The sequence below is a fragment of the Protopterus annectens genome, chromosome 7.part0 (assembly GCF_019279795.1).
Source record: "Protopterus annectens isolate FY-2018-M chromosome 7.part0, PAN1.0, whole genome shotgun sequence".
NCBI classification, from domain to species: Eukaryota; Metazoa; Chordata; order Ceratodontiformes; family Protopteridae; genus Protopterus; species Protopterus annectens.
The window spans coordinates 1,242,909,936-1,242,927,254 of record NC_056739.1 but is presented as its reverse complement, the minus strand read 5'-3'; the positions used below and the strand labels follow the sequence as shown (position 1 = coordinate 1,242,927,254).

The following is a 17,319-nucleotide window of genomic DNA, read 5'->3' as shown; positions in this document are numbered from 1 at the left end:
AAAAGAAACTTGTTGAAGCCAATACAATTGAGTTTGTGCCTGCCAAGTGCATTGCTGGAGTCTCCTTTCCTTATGGCAGCCAAGTGCTCCTTCAGTCTATCAGACAGTTTCCTAATGGTTTTACCAACATAGAAATTGTGGCAAGTGCTACAAACTGCGGCATAAACTAGAAACCTGGACTGACAATTGTAATGTTTATTGAAATGCACTGTGATGTTACAATGATGGAAACTGTAAAAAGTACCTGTAAAAATGTAGGGACAGGTAACACACTTGTTGCAAGGAAACATTCCTTTAGGTTCAATGGAAAGCTCAGGGTTAAAAGTGTACTGTGGTTCACTTTTTTCAAAAGAAGATTTGAGCGTCCTGGTTTTCTTAAAAGTGAACAAAGGTGTATTACCTAAAACATGTTTAGCGTAACTGTTGGCTTGAATGATGTTCCAGTTTTTGTGGATGACATCTCTAATGGCTGGGAGGTCCCGACTAATAGGTAAAGGGAAACTGCAAGTTCTGTAACTGTTAAGCAGGACTCTAGATTTCGGAGTGAACCCATGCAATAAAATAGGCTTGAAATTGTTGTGTCTTCTAGCTGCTATCTCCGTGAATATATTGTGTACAAGTTGTTCTGGGTACTTTCTGGCAATAAACATGCGGGACAAAAAAATACATTCTGCTCTAAAGACATTATCATCACTAACAAGTCTAGACACTTTGATAAATTGTCCTTTTACAACGTTTTTCTTCATAAAAAATGGGTGAATGCTTTGGAAGCTTAAAAAGTTGTTCTTGTAAGTATCCTTGCTAAAGATGTTGGAGGTGAGAGATCCAGAATTAAGGTCAATGGAAATAGTGGTATCTAAAAAGTTAACGCAGGTACCACTACCAGAAGTCTCAAAATTAAGGTAAGGGATGCTGTTCCTGAGTGCATCGATAAACACATCTAATTCATGTGGGGGACCCTCCCAAACAAAAAAGATGTCATCTATGTAACGTCTGTATAATCTAACTTTGTTGAATAAAGGAAGTTTAGTGAGAGACATCTTTTCCCAATTGCTGAGCACTAAATTGGCAAAGGCAGGAGACACTTTTGATCCCATCGCCACTCCTTTTACTTGCTGATAGATAACGTTGTTAAAGTGGAAAAAGTTGTTAGTCAAAACCGTGGAGGTAAGGGTGATTAGCATTTCAATCATGTTGTGGTTGAAATTAGTGTTGTAGGCAAGGAATTCCTCTAATGCTTTTAAACATTTATAGTGTGGAATGTTGGTGTATAGTGCTGTAATATCTAGAGTCACCAATTGGCATTTGGAAAAGTCAAGCTGCAATTTGTGCAGATTGTCGAGAAAGTCCCAAGAATCTTTAATGTAAAATTCTGTGGCTTGTACTAATGGGTTAAAAATGCTGTCAAGAAATTCAGAAATTCTTTCAGTCTTTGTCTTTTTGTTGGAAATGAAAATACCACTGTTGTTGGTGTGTCTTGATGCAGAGAAGGCATTTGACAGAGTAAGATGAGACTTTATAAGCAGAGTGATGGAAGCCTTTGCATTCCCTGATAAAATTATAAGGTTGATTAGGAGGATATATGAGGGATCAGGGACAAAACTTAAAGTGGTTAGGGTCCTATCTGATGATTTCTGGTTGAGCACAGGAGCCAGACAGGTGTGTCCTCTCTCCCCTTTGTTGTTTGCATTATATTTTCAACCTTTGGCAAAGAAAATAAGGGACTCAGAAATTCAGGGATATAATTGGTATGGTAGTCCAGAAAAGCTGGCTGTATTTGCAGACGCCATTTTATATTTGACAAAACTGGAAAGGGAACATTACAATGCTGTGGAAACATATTGGGACAGTCTCATATCTTTTCAGGATACAAAATGAATGAAGCTAAAACAAAGGCAATAGCAATAAATTATGTTCTCAGGAATTGGTTCAGGAATGTACATACTTATGGGGACATGATAAAATGAAGTATTTAGGAATATAGATTAAAATGATTTTAGTGTGGCAGCTAAGTATGTGTGGAAACAGACTAAACAAAAGATAATACAAAAGATAATACAAAAATTGAGCTCTGTTATAAGGATATCGATAGTAAGATACAAGCAGTTAAAATGTTTTTAGTCCCTTTAGTCTTATACACAGGTCAGGCATATTTTTATAAACCAGAGGAGAAGTTGTAGATAGCAATTAATAAAGAGCTGAAGGATTTTATCTGGGAAGGGAAGACGGCAAGAGTCAAGTGGTATAAGCTTATTCTTTCAATAGAACAGGGAGGATTGGGATTACCTGATTTGAAGGGGTATTTCAGAGCAGCACAGTTAAGGTTCCTGTACATAGCATAAGTAGAAAACTGTAATTCAAAGTGGAAAAAGATAATGATGAAGCAGGGGGAAGCTCAAGAAACAAGGAGAGACTGGGATTTTGGATGCAGACCTTTAAGGAGAATAACAATAATTATACAGAATATTATATTCATAAAGGACCAGAAAGTATTCTAAAAATATATCCAACACGGGAATGGAGAAAGGAGATTGTGCTAATAGGGATGACTGCAATTAGGGATATAGACAACAGACAAGACAATAACAAGCATGTGAAAGTATGATATGCTTGTGTAGAAAAATGTTAATTTTGATACATCTTTTTATTGATATTTTACATCTACATTTTATGGTTATTTACTGTATAAACTAATTTGAAATACTTGTATTGTTTTTGAAATGCATCATGTGACTACATTAGCTCTTGTGACTATGCTAGGAAGTATATAAGGAACTGCTTGTTAGTGCTGATTTTAGATATACCTGTTGAAGCCACTTTTTGGTGAACGTTTTAGAACTTGCGACTTGTCAAATAAATGGAATTTTGGTACTATAAGTTTTTGGTGTGTTTTCTTAGTGTTTTTTGTTTCTATATCATTTGCATATATCCCATGGGCTTCTATTAGAGGAGGTTTAAGGTATCACACAATGAAAACTCTAGCTTGGCTATTTTGTAGTTTTTACTGATTGGTTTGTTTGTGTGACCTTTCTACTCTTGAACCTTCTTGCAAGGTGTCTAAGCAGTCGGATCCGAAGACTAAATCCTCGGATCTGACAGCATCTGATAACAGATCCATGTCATCAGATCTGACACACTTGTAGCCGAAGAAGCTCCCTGGGATCCATTATATGCCATCTCTAGACCCTTTTTACCTTCACCCTTCCTAGAGAGATGCCATCATTCTAGGGCCCCTTTAGTGGCCTCCTTAGTCTTCTAGGAGTCTGACAGAAGCAGATGTGAATAGAATGAGGAGAAAATTTCTCTTGGCAGAAATTCAGATGGGAGTTTTCCCTGCTCCTACACTATTGGGTCTGTAGACCATTACTAGTACTACTCCTCCTGTTTTGGCTCTTTCTCCGATCCAATCTTCAGCTCTGGAGCTCCTGGATCTGAGACTTCCAGAACTGGATCCGAAAATTGTTGCATATTCAGCAATGATGTCTTCTCTGAGTGGACTGGCTCCTAGTGTGTCGGAACCAGATTACTGTAAGAACTGTAACACCATTGTTGGATCCAAGGTGTTAGTCAACTATGAAGTTGTCTGAGCAGTCAGTACCCCTCAGAGCCTTGGCTGTGGACAGCTCAGCCCCAGCCTATGCCTCAGGTGGGCTGCCTTTGGTTCAGAGGGAGCTGACAGTCCGCAAGCTTGTCTTCTCGGCACCCTCGACGACCTACTCCTTGGGGCATTCTGTATTTTGAGGTATTGGAGAGAATTTTCTCTACCTCTAGAGGAAGGTTGACCCCCCCATGGATCAGTCTTCCCATTCTCATATGTCTTATTGCCTTGAGCTTCAACACTCTACTCCACAGGGACAGCCAGCCAGCCCAAAGTCTCCAGACTACCCAGCAGAGTATACTTGCATCTTTTGATACTTCTCCAGAGCATCCCATCAAAAAAGTCCCTAGGGAGAAAGTGCTAGAGGAGGCACTTAGACTGTCCTCAAGAGTCTGTCACAGAAGATACCAGTTTTGATATGGGGGAAGGGTCCTCAAGATCACCACCTGATGGCGTCTCCTTTGGAGACATCCTGGAGATCCTTAAGCAAAGGGATGGTTGGTCTAATGATAACCCTTCCCAAGAGGAATCTGTATTCCTGGAAACTTTTGTGTCTGGATCTGCCTCCTAGGTGACTCCGCCCACCGATAAGCTCATTGATTTGATCGCTAGGCAAGCGTAGAAGAAACCCAACACTGTTGAGCCCATCCTCCAGATACCAGACGTAATCCTGGCACCACCGAAAGGAAGAGCTCTGGAGCAAAGGAGTAGCAGTAGATGCCATGATCATAGCGGTGGCCCCAATGAAGAAACTCACTGAACAGGGCTCATCTATCCATCCCCCAACAGGGAGTCCAGGGCTTTGGACAGATTTCAGAAGCATGTATATGCTTCAATGACCTTTGCACTCAAGTCGCTGAATTATTTGGTAGACTTCATCAGACTTCAGAGGGATTTGATTAAAGAACTTTCCAAATCCCTTTCTGGGACCATTATGACTAAGGCAGAGAGCTATATTGCTTCACAGCTGGCTACACTAAATCCTCCTCAAATTCGTCCATGAAGCTCATTTCACATGCAGCTGAAGGAGCCTCAAGGGCAGTGGGTTCAGGTATTTCCATTAGGAGACATCCCTAGAGGCGCCTGTGTGATTTTGCCGAACACTTCAAGTCCTCCTTTGTCAGTGCCCCCTTTGAAGGAAGTTCTTTGTTTGTACCCAAGGTTAAAGATACTCTCCAGATGTGAGCAGGATGGTAAGACCCTGTCTGCGGTGGGCGTACATTTTTCAACTCCTCAAAGGATCTTCTCTAGGAATCAATGACGTGTTTGAAAAATGTGGCTCAAAAAGTCCCAGGGGTCCTGCTCATGAGCCACATGGAAGTAGTTCTCCCAGGGCAGGAGGGGAGCTCTAACAGAAGACACCACTTGTGTGGCAGAGGTGGCCCGCAGAACCAAGGATCTAGGGAAACATTTTCTGATCGATCCTACCAATGCTTCTTGAAAGGAGGACACATTTCCGGACTTTTGGAGGCAGTTAGGGGTCATTTATCCTTGCACCAGAGAGGCTGGCTAGAGATTACAAAATATTAATGGGTGCAGAGAATTATTTCCAGAGGTTATACAAATACCCTTTTCCCACCCCCAGTAGTAAACAAAATTCCTGCTATTCCACCCAGAGGAAAGCAGCAGCAGCACTAGAAATAAAAAAAATGTGCTAGAAAAAAGTTATCCAAGAGGTCCCCTCAGACAAGAAAAAAAGGAGCTCGAGAGTTTCCAGTATCCACGAGCTGTAAAAACCGGCAGTCAGATCCGAACCCACTCAGTGAGGAACGAATGAAAGTGGACAACACAGGTGAAACATTATGGTGAATACATAACTTCTTTTTTTGCATTTTTTTCAGACTGTCAGACTCCTTATATTGCTGAATTATATCATTAATGTCATTATTACATGCTGTAGTTATTCTTCAAAAGTTTGTGTCATGCAAAGTATTTTTCTTCATTTAAAGTCGTCTTTGTTTTATTTATCTCCTTATCATGACAGTATAACTTCTCAATTTTTAGTTTATCTTTAACACTTCCACCTAAGTTGTCATTTGTCTTATCCCTTTTTGGCTTTTAACTACTGTGTTGTTTCTCTTTTGGTGGTGTCTGTTGTTGCTAGCATAGATAGAGATGAATGAGGACAAGGCCTGAGGCTTTAAAAAGTGTTTGAAGTGCCGGCACAGGATCCTCTTACATGCTGTGGAATGACTCCTTCTAGTATGTAATAAAAGGAAAAAGAAATAGCAGGAGAAAAAAAGGCACAGAAAGGATAGGACATGCTCTCATAACTCCTTCAAAGTAAAAAGGAAAGACTCGCCACAAGCCACAGCAGTTCTACCCTCTAGTGCAGGATAGTAACCACCCTCTTCTGTGGTCTCACAGCTTCAGGTAATGCTACCAGAACCTGCTGTGAGAAGAGTGAGTAGTTTCTCTTTTGAGCAGGATCTTTCCCATTATATGGTGGCAAGGTCTTAATCCTCCTTGTCCATATGGTCAATTAGGTCCTTGCAAAGTCGCTGTGTACTTTTAAGTTGGGATATGATGAAATCCTTGGTCAAAGCTGCCTGTCCCCTTTTCCCTATCTGTACTGAGAAAGGCTAGAGGGGGTCCTTCTCCAAATTATATTTTTCTAATCCCTGTGATGGTGCCTGGACCCTCTGAACTCACTAGATACTCTCAATTTTCAACATCAGCATTATTGGGAATACTCCCATTAGTAGTGACAGCTCTTTTGGCACAGGTGACCTTGGCATTGATTCTCTTGGTGCCAAGATCCAGTTCTCTCCTAAAGGTTTGCTCTAGTCCATTCTGAATACTTGTAGGAAGAGGAAGTGCTTGGAATCTCCATTGGAGTCCCCCTCCCCAAAGACCAACTTGAGCAAAGAGGAGACCTCTCATCAGTTCCCTCCTGATTACCCAGAGTTTGGAGAGATCCTAGAACTGAGGCAGAGGGGCTCTTGACCAGTAGACTCAACCTACTCGGAGGAAAAAAATCTTGCAAGAATTTTTATTCTGCCCCCACCTGTGTCTTGGGTGGTCCTTTCCACATATTGCTTGGTTGACTTCATTGTGTATAGGGCATGATGAGTGCCCGATATGGCAGAGCCTGTCCCAGGGAACCCCGATAAGATCATCCTGCCTCCAAAGACAGTCAAACTTTGTGGATTCCATTGTGCTGGCTGGTTGCATAAAGAGAAACCCCTTAGATGAATCCTCCAGGTAGGGTTCACAGGCTATGAATCATTTTATTTATTTATTTGTGTGACATTTGTTAATTGGGTTGGTCCAGCTGAGCAGGGGCCCATTTTCAGTGGATACCCACGGGAAAAAGCTCCAACAACAATACAGTCATGCAAAAATGATAGACATATACACAGTGGTCATAAATATACAGTCATAGTTCACTAGAGAATGGACGCAGTGGTCCAGAATATACAATCATAAACATACAGATTTAAGATGTTGATTCACTAGACACGAACATTAATTGTGTAATAGCCATTCAAAGTGTACAATGTAAAAAAAGATTCAGTAGTTAAGCTTAAGAGAAGTAGCATTAGAGACGGAGAAAAAAGAAAATACTTTCATATATTTGAAGGAAGGGGTATAACAGTGAAATCACATTTCAGTAAGAAAATTTGAAAAAGAGGTGATAGTTTTAGTAGTGTATTTGATGAGAAGTGAGATAGTTGTCAAGTGGGGGCTTCGCAGGGGCAGGACCAGATCTGTAGTAGTTAGCATTTTAATTCTTTTTTAAATTGGTGTTTTTTGGGGAATATTTCCTATATTGAAGGAGGAGTATGCGCCAGACAGAGCTACTGAGTACTTGTACAGGGACTTTGCAGTGTTCTTTTCGGGTTTGTAAACATCAAGAAGGTGCTTGTCACTTGTACGAAGATGCTGGAGGGGACGTATTAAGCTACTAATTTGGAGAGGGAAAGCAGGAGGAGGGATTATAGAGAATGGAGTGTGTGATATGTAGTTGAGGAAACAGCAGCTGATGTGAGAATTCAGACCATTGATGTGTCTTGAGGGCAAGGCAGTGATGAGAATTGTGAGGAAGGTTGGTGGCAAATCTGGCTACTTTATTGTACATTTGGTCAAGTTTGGATAAAAGTATAGATTGAGTATTAGTAAGGAGGGGGGCAGTGAGTATTCGTAAGGAGGGGGGCAGTGTATAGTAGACAAGGTAAGAGAAGTGACTGAGCCAAATAGAGTCTGGAGAAAGAAATTTTTGATTTCTATAAAGTAGTCTAAGTTTCTGGTGTTTTTATACATTTTTGGATGTGTAGGTCATACTTTAGTTCGCCATCTGTAATGGTGCCAAGTAGTTTGGTATAAGGTTCGGCTTTAATGGTAGTAAGGTTGATAGTCTAGGAGGATTTTTGTTGAGCCAGTGTTCTAGGAAAGAAGAGAAGGAGTTTTTTTTTTTTTTAGATTTTAGTACAAGTTAATTTTCTAGATGAGAAGGTGTGAGTGAGTGCTAACAAATTAGGAATACTATGGGCAGTGGTGATGTCAAATCATCAGCATACTGCAGTAGAGTTGAGGTCTTACAAGCAGAATGTAGTTTGTTAGTAAAAATATTGAACAAGAGGGGCCCAGAATTGATCCTTGAGGAACCCCAGTGTTGACTGGAAAGAAGGGGGAGAAGACAGTTTGCCAGCGAACAGATTGTTGCCTATTGGAGAAGTATCTGGAAAATCACTTTATGGAGGAGCTAGAAAGATTAAGGTCTGAGAGTTTAGATAAAAGTATGGAGTGACAGTATCAAAGGCCTTAGAGAGATCAAGGAAAAAGCAGGAGATTAGCATGTTATTGTCACTGGCCTTAGCTACTGTTTGAGTGAATGAAGGAATTGTGGTAGATGTGCTATGGTGGGGCCTGTAGCCAAGTTGGGTAGAGGTAAGCAGGTTATTGTCAAGCAGGTGTTTGATTAACTGTGTGTGCATGTAGTTCTTAAGAATTTTTGATATAGGGGGCAGGATGGCTATGAGCCTGTAATTAGAAGGGTCAGTAGAGTTTCCACCCTTCTGCAGTGGAATTGTGAAGAAATATTTCCGTAAGTGAGGGACACAGGCTTCATTAACGCATCTCTTTATCAGTATTGAGATGGGGTAGGCAGTAGCTTGTGCAGCAATGTTAAGAAAATAGAAAGGTAATTTATCAGCAGAGGGGGAGGAAGGTTTGAGTTTCATGAAGAGAGGTTTTATGTAGGTGGTGGGTACTTGTTTGAATGAGAAGTTATTAGAAGGTGTTTTGTTGAGGGGTGATCAGAGGAAGAAGTCTTGCTATTTTGAGTTAGTTTTTAGATTGTTTCTATGAAGTAATTGTTTAGGAGAGTTGCAGAATTATGTGGAAAAGGGGTTGATAGTAGTAGGGTTGCCAGGATAAAGAAGATTAATTGATGTCCAGATTTTTTTTTAGGATTTTTTTGTGGGTTAGACTGAGATGAGCAGAAGGAATTTTTTATCTTGGTTAACAAGTATTTTTGCTAGGTTTCTTAGCTCTTTTTATTTTTGGAGTATGGGAAGGGATTTGTTTTTGACCCATGCTTTCCAGATGCTGTCTCTTTTATGCATTATTGAGCAGATATGTTTAGTGAGCCAGGGGGCAAAGTTAGATTTTATTATTATTTTTTCCTGGTAGGTGCTAGTGAATTGAGTATGTCTATAAATATGCGATTGAATGATTTAACAGTGCCATTGAGAGGGAGGTGATGAAGGAAGGACCAGTTAATGTTGGACAACTTAGAGTTAAAGGTATCTGGATTGAAATTGGAGAGTTTACGACAATCTCTATAGAGGTGATCTTTAGGTGGATGCTGAGAGAATCTGTGGATGTAGCTAGGAGAATGGTCATTCAGGGAGTTAGGAAGTGTCCCAGGGTTATGATAAAGGTAAGGGTTTGAGGTGAGGATCCAGTCTAGGGTGGGTCCAGTAGAGGAGTGTTTGACAGTCGTAGTAGGGGAGAAGATAATTTGGTGGAAGCCATGAAGATTGATACTTAGATTAGGAGATAGTTGTAAGATTAGTCCAGTTTAAGTTAACGTCACCAAGGATAGTGGTTTCATATGAAACATGTTCAGCGAGCCATGAGAGGATGTTCTCAAGGATAGGAATAGTCTTTCCTGGAAGGATATAGATAAGAGGCTATGGCAAATTTTTTGCGAGAATTAAGGCGACGGTTTACAAATAGAATTTCGGCAGCCTCAAAGCTATGTATAGAAATAGATAGTGGGGAGAGATTAAGTTGGTCAGAGTAGAGGATGGCAACACCTCCACTGCTTTTATTGATTCTGTCAGAGCGAAAGATGTTGTAACCTGAGGGTAGGAGTTCGGTGTTTGTAGTATGTGGTTTTAACCAGATTTCTGACAGGGTTAAGATGTGAGGGGTAATGTTAGCAATCCTGGAATACAGGTCTGACATTTTATTAACGAGGCTTTGAATATTTAGATAGTAGATTTTTTTTAATGTTAGAGGAGAAGGACAAGGGGCGAGGTGGGAAACTGAGATCTGAGATGTGAGGTGTGTAAGGGATAGAGGCAGGTGGACCTGGGTTGGGATGGATGTCTCCATCCAAGAGAAGTGTGTCCAAGAAAGTTAATGATGTGTCTGAAGATTTGTAAGTTAGCAGACCTTTTGACTTCAGGGTAGAGGAGAGTGAGGTGCTTGGAAAGGTCTTGGTCTTGAAGAGAGATGGAGAGATTTGTCTCGAGTAAAGGAAGCTGCTAGTAATGTGGGAGTTGGGGGGAGTGGGTGGTGGTGGTTGATAGGATAGTACAGTGTGGTATGAGGTTGCTAGGAATAGGAAGAAAAGAAGAGTAGCAAAAAAATATACGTTTAGCATGATGAAAGGATAAGCAATGATATAAGTGTAAAAAGTAGAACTTTAAAAGACTGGCAGGAGTTAATGCCAATAAGGATAGTGAGAGAAGAGGAGTTCTTGTATGTAATAAGTGTATTAATGATAGAGGTAATGAAGGAGGGTACAGGGAAGGAAAGGTTAAGTAGGTGAGGGTACAGGGAAGGAAAAGGTTAATTAGGTGAGAGTAGAAGGTAGGAGATTGTGGGGTGGGGAAAGGGAGAGAGGATTGTTAAATTGTTTGAGATAGGTGATTGGTTGGAGGGATAGGAAGAAGCATGGTATAGAGTATAAATATAAGTATATGAGGGGTGGGTAGGTATGGAGGTAGGGCAGAGGAGCGGAGTGAGCCGTTTCATGTTGAGCATGTATGCTTCATGCACATTCACTGTCAGATCATTGAATTATCTGTCACACATCATGTTTTCAATGGGATACAGTAAGGAAAATGAGAGAAACATTGTTTATGGCAGATGGTCCAAGGGATGTGGACACAGTTGGAGATCCCTCTCCACATAAGGATACTGGAGATGAGGGTGGTTCTCCTTTGTCTGCATGCTCTACTGAACCATCTCCCAAGGTTAACATGATATACATTCCTGCAGTATGGTGGTTGTATAATACATACAGTTTGGGAGCGAATGAAGTTGTACACTTTGTGCGTAGAGGTCATGAGTTGTGCAAATGGGCAATGAGCTTGTATCAGTTTCTAATAGCAATGCACATCCTGGGTCAGACCAGCTCTATAGCAGGCAGGCTCAGCAGATATCTCTAAATGGTGCTTGAATGGTTCTTTTGTCTGGCAATGGCTCAGTTGATGACTGACCAGAGACATCACCTTACTGTAGCCTATTGCCTCCCTAACCAACTCCAGGTATAGCAACTTCTTTTCTTTAGTCCATCAATGGGGAAATAATGCCCCCCCAACCACTCTAATTCATCATTACCCCCCATGATTGCTGTTTGAGTTTCCTCTCTTTCCAGTGATATTGAAGCTCTTGCAGAAAGCCAATATTTGTGAGGCCCATGTCATCCTTGTAGTCAAATTCATTCCCCAATAAGTGTGGTTTCCCCTTGTTATGGACTTGTCTAATAAAGAAACCTCTTTCTTTGGAGCCTCACTCATGTATATTGACCCATCCATCATGAAAGCCTCACCCGTATGTCTAAACTGTCTTACCAACTGGAAGGTTTCTCCAGTTCCATTGATGTCCACAGACCCAGCATACCCACCTGTAGTGATCTAAATCCTTTCAGCAGCCCAGATGCTCACCATTGGAAAAAATTACAATCTGCCTTTGAGATTGTGGAGAAGGCTTTCTCTTTACCTAGAGAAAGAATGTCCCTACCCACCTTGGATCAGATCAGTCTACCTTCGGGTCTTTGCTCTGGTATCTCACCAGACCATCCCACTTATGAGGTCCCTTGGAAGAGAATGTGTAAATCTCTCATGGGGGGACACTAATTTTGATGAAGGGGAAGGTTCTCCAGATCTCCACCTGAAGACACTTCATTTGAGACATTGTTGCACTCACAACAAAAAAGAAAAAGGCGGTTGATCTTCCATCTCCCCTTCCCAGGAGGAGTTAGTGCTCCTGAAGGTTTTTGGGTCTGGCCTGACTACGTCATGGGTGCCCCCCCCCCCACTTTGATGAATGTATAGACCTTGTTTCTCATTGTGTGTTGAAGGATCCGGATACTGTGGAGCCCATCGCTAAGCATCCAGATAAATTTCTTGCCCCTCTTGAGGACAGGACACACTGGAGCAAGGGGGTCCAAGTTGATGCCATGATTGTGGTAGCAGCCATGAAAAAAAGAGCTTGCAGAGCAGTACTCTTCTGTCCATCCCCCTAACAGGGACTCCAAGGCCTTGGATAGATTCAGTAGGCAATTCTATGCTTCAGTGACCTATGCTCTGTGGTCATTGAATTATGTGGCTCATTTTACAAGATGCAAAGAGATTTGACTACACTCTCCAAATCTCTTTCTGGGTCCATATCTGCAGAGGACCAGAACAGTGTCTCATCGTAACTGGCCACATTTCAGTCTATATCTAACACATCCACAAGGCTAATCTACCATGTGGCGGAAGGTATATCACAGGCAGCAGGTTCAGGCATAACCATTAGGAGACATGCCTGGATGTGCCTATGTGACTCTGCGGAGCCCTTCAAGACTTATTTCATCAGTGCTCCATTTGATGGATCTTCTTTATTTGGGCCTAAAATAAAAGATGTGCTGTCCAGGTGTGAGCAAGAAGGAAAGCTCTTGTCTCCCGTAGGGATACATTTTTCTACCCCTCAAAGACCCTTCCCCAGAATCAACTAGTAAGTAGAAGGATGTGGCTCCGTAAATACCAGATTCCTTTCCAAAACTCATGAGGAGATAGTTCTCTAACCCAAGATGCTGAATGTACAGCAGAGGTAGCCCACAGAACCAAGGTTTCCAGGATTTCTTCTCTAACGAACTCCACCAGCACTCCTGAAAGGCAGCTCGATTGTTGCCCTCTGGAGGCAGTCGGGAGCATTTGTCTCTTCACCAAAGAGCCTGGCTGTATCAAAAGATTCCTGGGTGCAGAGAATTGTATCCAGAGGTTATGTCATACCATTTTCCCAAAATACCCCTGCAAGAATGAAGAAGAAACCCTGATGCTCCACCCAATCAGAGGAAAGCAGCAACCTTTGAAATAGAAAAGCTGCTAGAAAAAAGTCATCCTAAAGGTCCCCCCACACTAGAGAGGATCCTGGACCTACTCAGGATTGTTCTTAGTGCCAAAGAAGACAGGAGACTTTTGATCCATCCTGTATCTTAGCAAGCTAAACCAGTTTGAGCAATATTCAAGGTTCTGTATGGTCACAGGTCAGTCTGATGTTCACCGTGTTTCACTGTTGCAGTCATTACATTTGGGTAATCTGCTGGCATGTTGCCCTCAGTCAGCCAGATTAACAAAGTCTTTGGTCCTGCGTCGGTTGCTGTCCCTTCTTCCATGACGTCAGGTCATCAGGGGTATAAAACATGCAGCCGACGCCATTACATCAGTCTTTCTTGCCGTGCGGTGCCAGAAGCAGTTCGCAAGTGCCGGTCAGCCGACTCCTGAAATTTTCGTTTTCGAGTTTCAGAACCAAAGTCTTCAACTAAAAGCTAAGTACCCCGTTGGGGAAACTTTTTCTTGCTGCTTACCCTTGTCACTAAAAGTTAATAATTGCATTACTTGTGGGAAGCAAATATCTCGTAAGGATTTTCATTTGTACTGTATTCCTTGCCTAGGCCCTGACCACGACGTACCTAGCTGTTGGTTTTGTGCTTTATTTAATCAGCGCACTATCCGTTGTCGGTACATTTTTGCTTCTAAATATTTTGTCTCTCGGTTTAATTATCCAGAAATGATGTCGGTTAGCCATCCGACTACCAGAATACCAAAAAAATGCAAAGAAAAAGACAGACACAGTCCGTTGAGGTCCAAAACTGCAGACGATGCTTCTTCTAAGCCAGTCGCCGGTTCGCCGGTACTCAGTGAGGCTCTTTCGCAGCCCCTGATACCCGCTACTTTTGATTCGCAGGCCTCTACTGAGACCCATTCGGAGTCTGGTATGCCGAGAGATGCTTCACATATGGAACCCGCGGATGTCTGTATCTTGGATGGGTCTGGAGCCGCTGAGCAGGCACCGGCTTCTGAGGGTGTATTCAGACCTACAGACTTGCATATTAAACAGACTCCAACTTCAGTACTAAGGCCTAAATTCTTGATCTATGTCTAAAAAACCGACGCCCAGGCCACATGTTCAGGCCCCTATGCCTAAAAAACAAATGATCAAAATGGGTGAAGATTTAATTACTCTAATCGGGTAGTCACCCCCCCCCCCAAGAGGCCTAGGATTAAACTTGACTATGAATCTTCTGAACAGGACTCTGTTTCTTCTGACTCTTCTAATGATCTGGATTTGTCCATACCTACTTATGAGGACTCTGATGCAGAGGATTCCATTCCCTCTGCCTCTCCGCCTGATGATTTCTCTTTTGGGGAAACTTTACATACCTTAAGGGAGCATTTCCACTGGGAAAGTCAGGATTTCTCTGAATCCAAAAAGAGGCTTAGGGATTTCCTTCTTCCTCAGCATAGGCCTTTGGCTATACCTCCTGTACTAGACATTGTTGATGATGTGTTTTCAGAATCCATTATGGCCCCTGATTCCTTTCCTCCAGTCCCTAGTAAACCAGACAGGTACTACAGGGTTCCTGAGTCCCACAAATTCCTTTTCAAGAATCCTGTTGCAGACCCTGAAACCATTTCTCAGGGGCCCAAGGGCATTAAGGCTTCTATTGCTAAAAATCCTACCCCTTCTGATAGAGACTCCAGGGCGCTGGATAGATGGGGTAAAAAGATTTATATTTCTGCAACCTTAGCAATCAGGACTTTAAACTGTCAATTCCATATGTTAAAATATCAACAGTATATCATGGGACTGCTTGAACAGAAAATGATGTTGATTTCTGACTGTGTGGAGAATAAAGATTTACAGGATTTATTGCATTCAGCTGAACAAGTTGGCAAACATACTTTGCAATGTGGTTTTGATTCTTTAGAGGCCTCTTGCAGGGCTGCTGTTACTGGGTCTGTGATTAGAAGACATGCTTGGCTTAAGGAGCAATTTCTGCCTGATCATGTTAAAGCAAAACTTTTGGATGCTCCCTTACAGCAGGACCGCCTGTTTGGCAATAAGGCTGAAGAAGTTCTAAAAAAGATGGAAGATAAAGCTAAGTCTATGCAAACTGTGAAAGATTTCTTACAAGTACAACCTCCTAGATTTAGTAGGCACAGGCCTACTAAGAACTGGTCCTTTCCAGCTCCTTCCAGAGCCACTCCAGCCAAACCCAGACATTCCAAAAGCACCAGGTTTCAGTCCCAAGGGACTTTCAGAACTAAGCAATGGGGTGCTTCCACTTCCAAATCCAGAAACAACAAGGCACTACCCTATGGTAAAACAGTCTCAATGATTTCCCTTTAAAATTACCAAGCACTTGCCTCTTAGCTGCCCTTTTGGAGGGAAAACTGGCTCTTCATTCAAGCAACTGGCAACTTATAACCCAGGCCAAATGGGTTTTAAATAGTGTCCCAGGGATACAGATTTCATTTCCACACGCTGCCAACTCCAAGTGGGTGGCCAGACCTGCCCCCAAATCAGTGGGCAGAGGCTCAGAAACAAGTAATTTCCCCCCTAAGCATGGGGGCTATTCAACTAGTACCAGAAGAGGAAAAGGGACAAGGTTTCTATTCCAGACTTTTCCTGGTACCCAGAAAAGACAAATCATGGCATCCAATTCTGGACCTGTCTACTCTAAACACCTTTCTGGACATTCCAAAATTCAAGATGCTGACTCTTCACCAGTTACTTCCTATGCTAGGTGAGGATACCTGGTTGGCAACTATAGATTTAAAAGAGGCTTACCTGCATGTCCCAATCGGGGAATCTTGCAGAAGATACCTACGCTTCAAAGCAGGCTGCATGCATTCAATTCTCTGCACTGCCATTTGGCTTGTCTACTGCGCCCAGGGTATTCACAAAGTGCCTGGCTCCAGTAATTGCATTTTGCAGGCAAATAAATATTCAGATATATCAATACCTGGACGATTGTTTAATTCAGGCAGAAAACCAGGCCATTCTTCTAAAACATCTGGCATTTGTAAAAAGAGTTCTAACCTGTCTAGGGTACACCATAAACGAAAAGAAATCTCAACTGGTACCCTCTCAAAAAATTACATTCCTGGGTGCAAGCTTGAATACAACTGCCCAGATGGCTTTCCTTACTCCAGAAAAGCAAATTCATTTGGTGACTTACTTCAAACAGGTGGCAATAAAAACCCTGCTATCTGCAAGGCAAATACTGCAAGCCTTGGGGTTCATGGCCTCCTGCATTCTTCTAATTCCATATGCAAGACTGCATATGAGGAAACTTCAGTGGTACTTAAAAAGTTTATGGAGTCAACATTGTCACAGCCTGGAAACAATGATTCCTGTCATACCTTGCCTGCGCCTAGAGTTCCTATGGTGGGCAGAGGCCTGCCACCAAAAGAAGGGACTGCCATTCACACCACCCCTGCCGCCCAAACCCTAACTACAGACCCATGGGGGGCTCATCTGGCAGGGAAGTGCATTCAGGGCAAATGGAGCTCAAATCAAATTCACCTTCATATCAGTCAAAATGAAATGCTAGCTGTACAGAATGCACTGACAGCCTTGAAGGACTACCTTCATCCAGGACAATTACTGATGAAGACGGACAACACGACGGTTATGTGGTACATAAACAAGCAGGGGGGTACACATTCCTACTCCCCTCTGCAGACTAGCCATGGCATTGTGGAACATGGCCTTGAGCTACCAAGTGCAACTACAAGCTCAATTCCTGCCAGGAAAGCTGAATGTTCTGGCAGATTAACAAAGCAGGAATCTCATGGACCCACGCAAATGGAAACTGGAACCACGGATTTTCAGCATGTTGACACGAAAATGGGGGAGCCCAGATAGATCTTTTTGCCTCACCCCAGAACTACCAGTTGGACAAATTTTGCACAAGAACTCATCACAAAAAAGCCTGGAAAGTGGATGCTCTGTCCTTCAGCTGGAAAAAAATATCAGTCTATGCCTTTCCCTCTCTGCTCTCCAAAGTTCTACTAAAAGTCAAACGGGACAAACCAAAAATGATTTTGATTGCTCCAGATTGGCCTCGCCGACACTGGTACCCACTGCCGCACAGTGTGTTACACATTTCACCGTGGCACCTGCCTCAGACACCTTCCTTACTGTCTCAGCAGGAGAGCCAAATTCTGCACCCTCAGCTCCAAACATTGAATCTTGAAGCATGGCTAATC

General features: G+C 42.3%; 1 protein-coding gene across 1 annotated transcript in view; it reads left to right on the top strand.

Annotated features, from left to right (window-relative positions):
- DENND4A (DENN domain containing 4A) overlaps nucleotides 1–17,319 on the top strand; it is a 2,763,357-nt gene that overhangs the window by 865,898 nt on the left and 1,880,140 nt on the right. Inside the window, exon 9 of the mRNA XM_044077857.1 lies at nucleotides 5,154–5,182. Coding sequence (XP_043933792.1) covers nucleotides 5,154–5,182 — 29 coding nt within the window. The remainder of the gene's footprint in view (nucleotides 1–5,153; nucleotides 5,183–17,319) is intronic.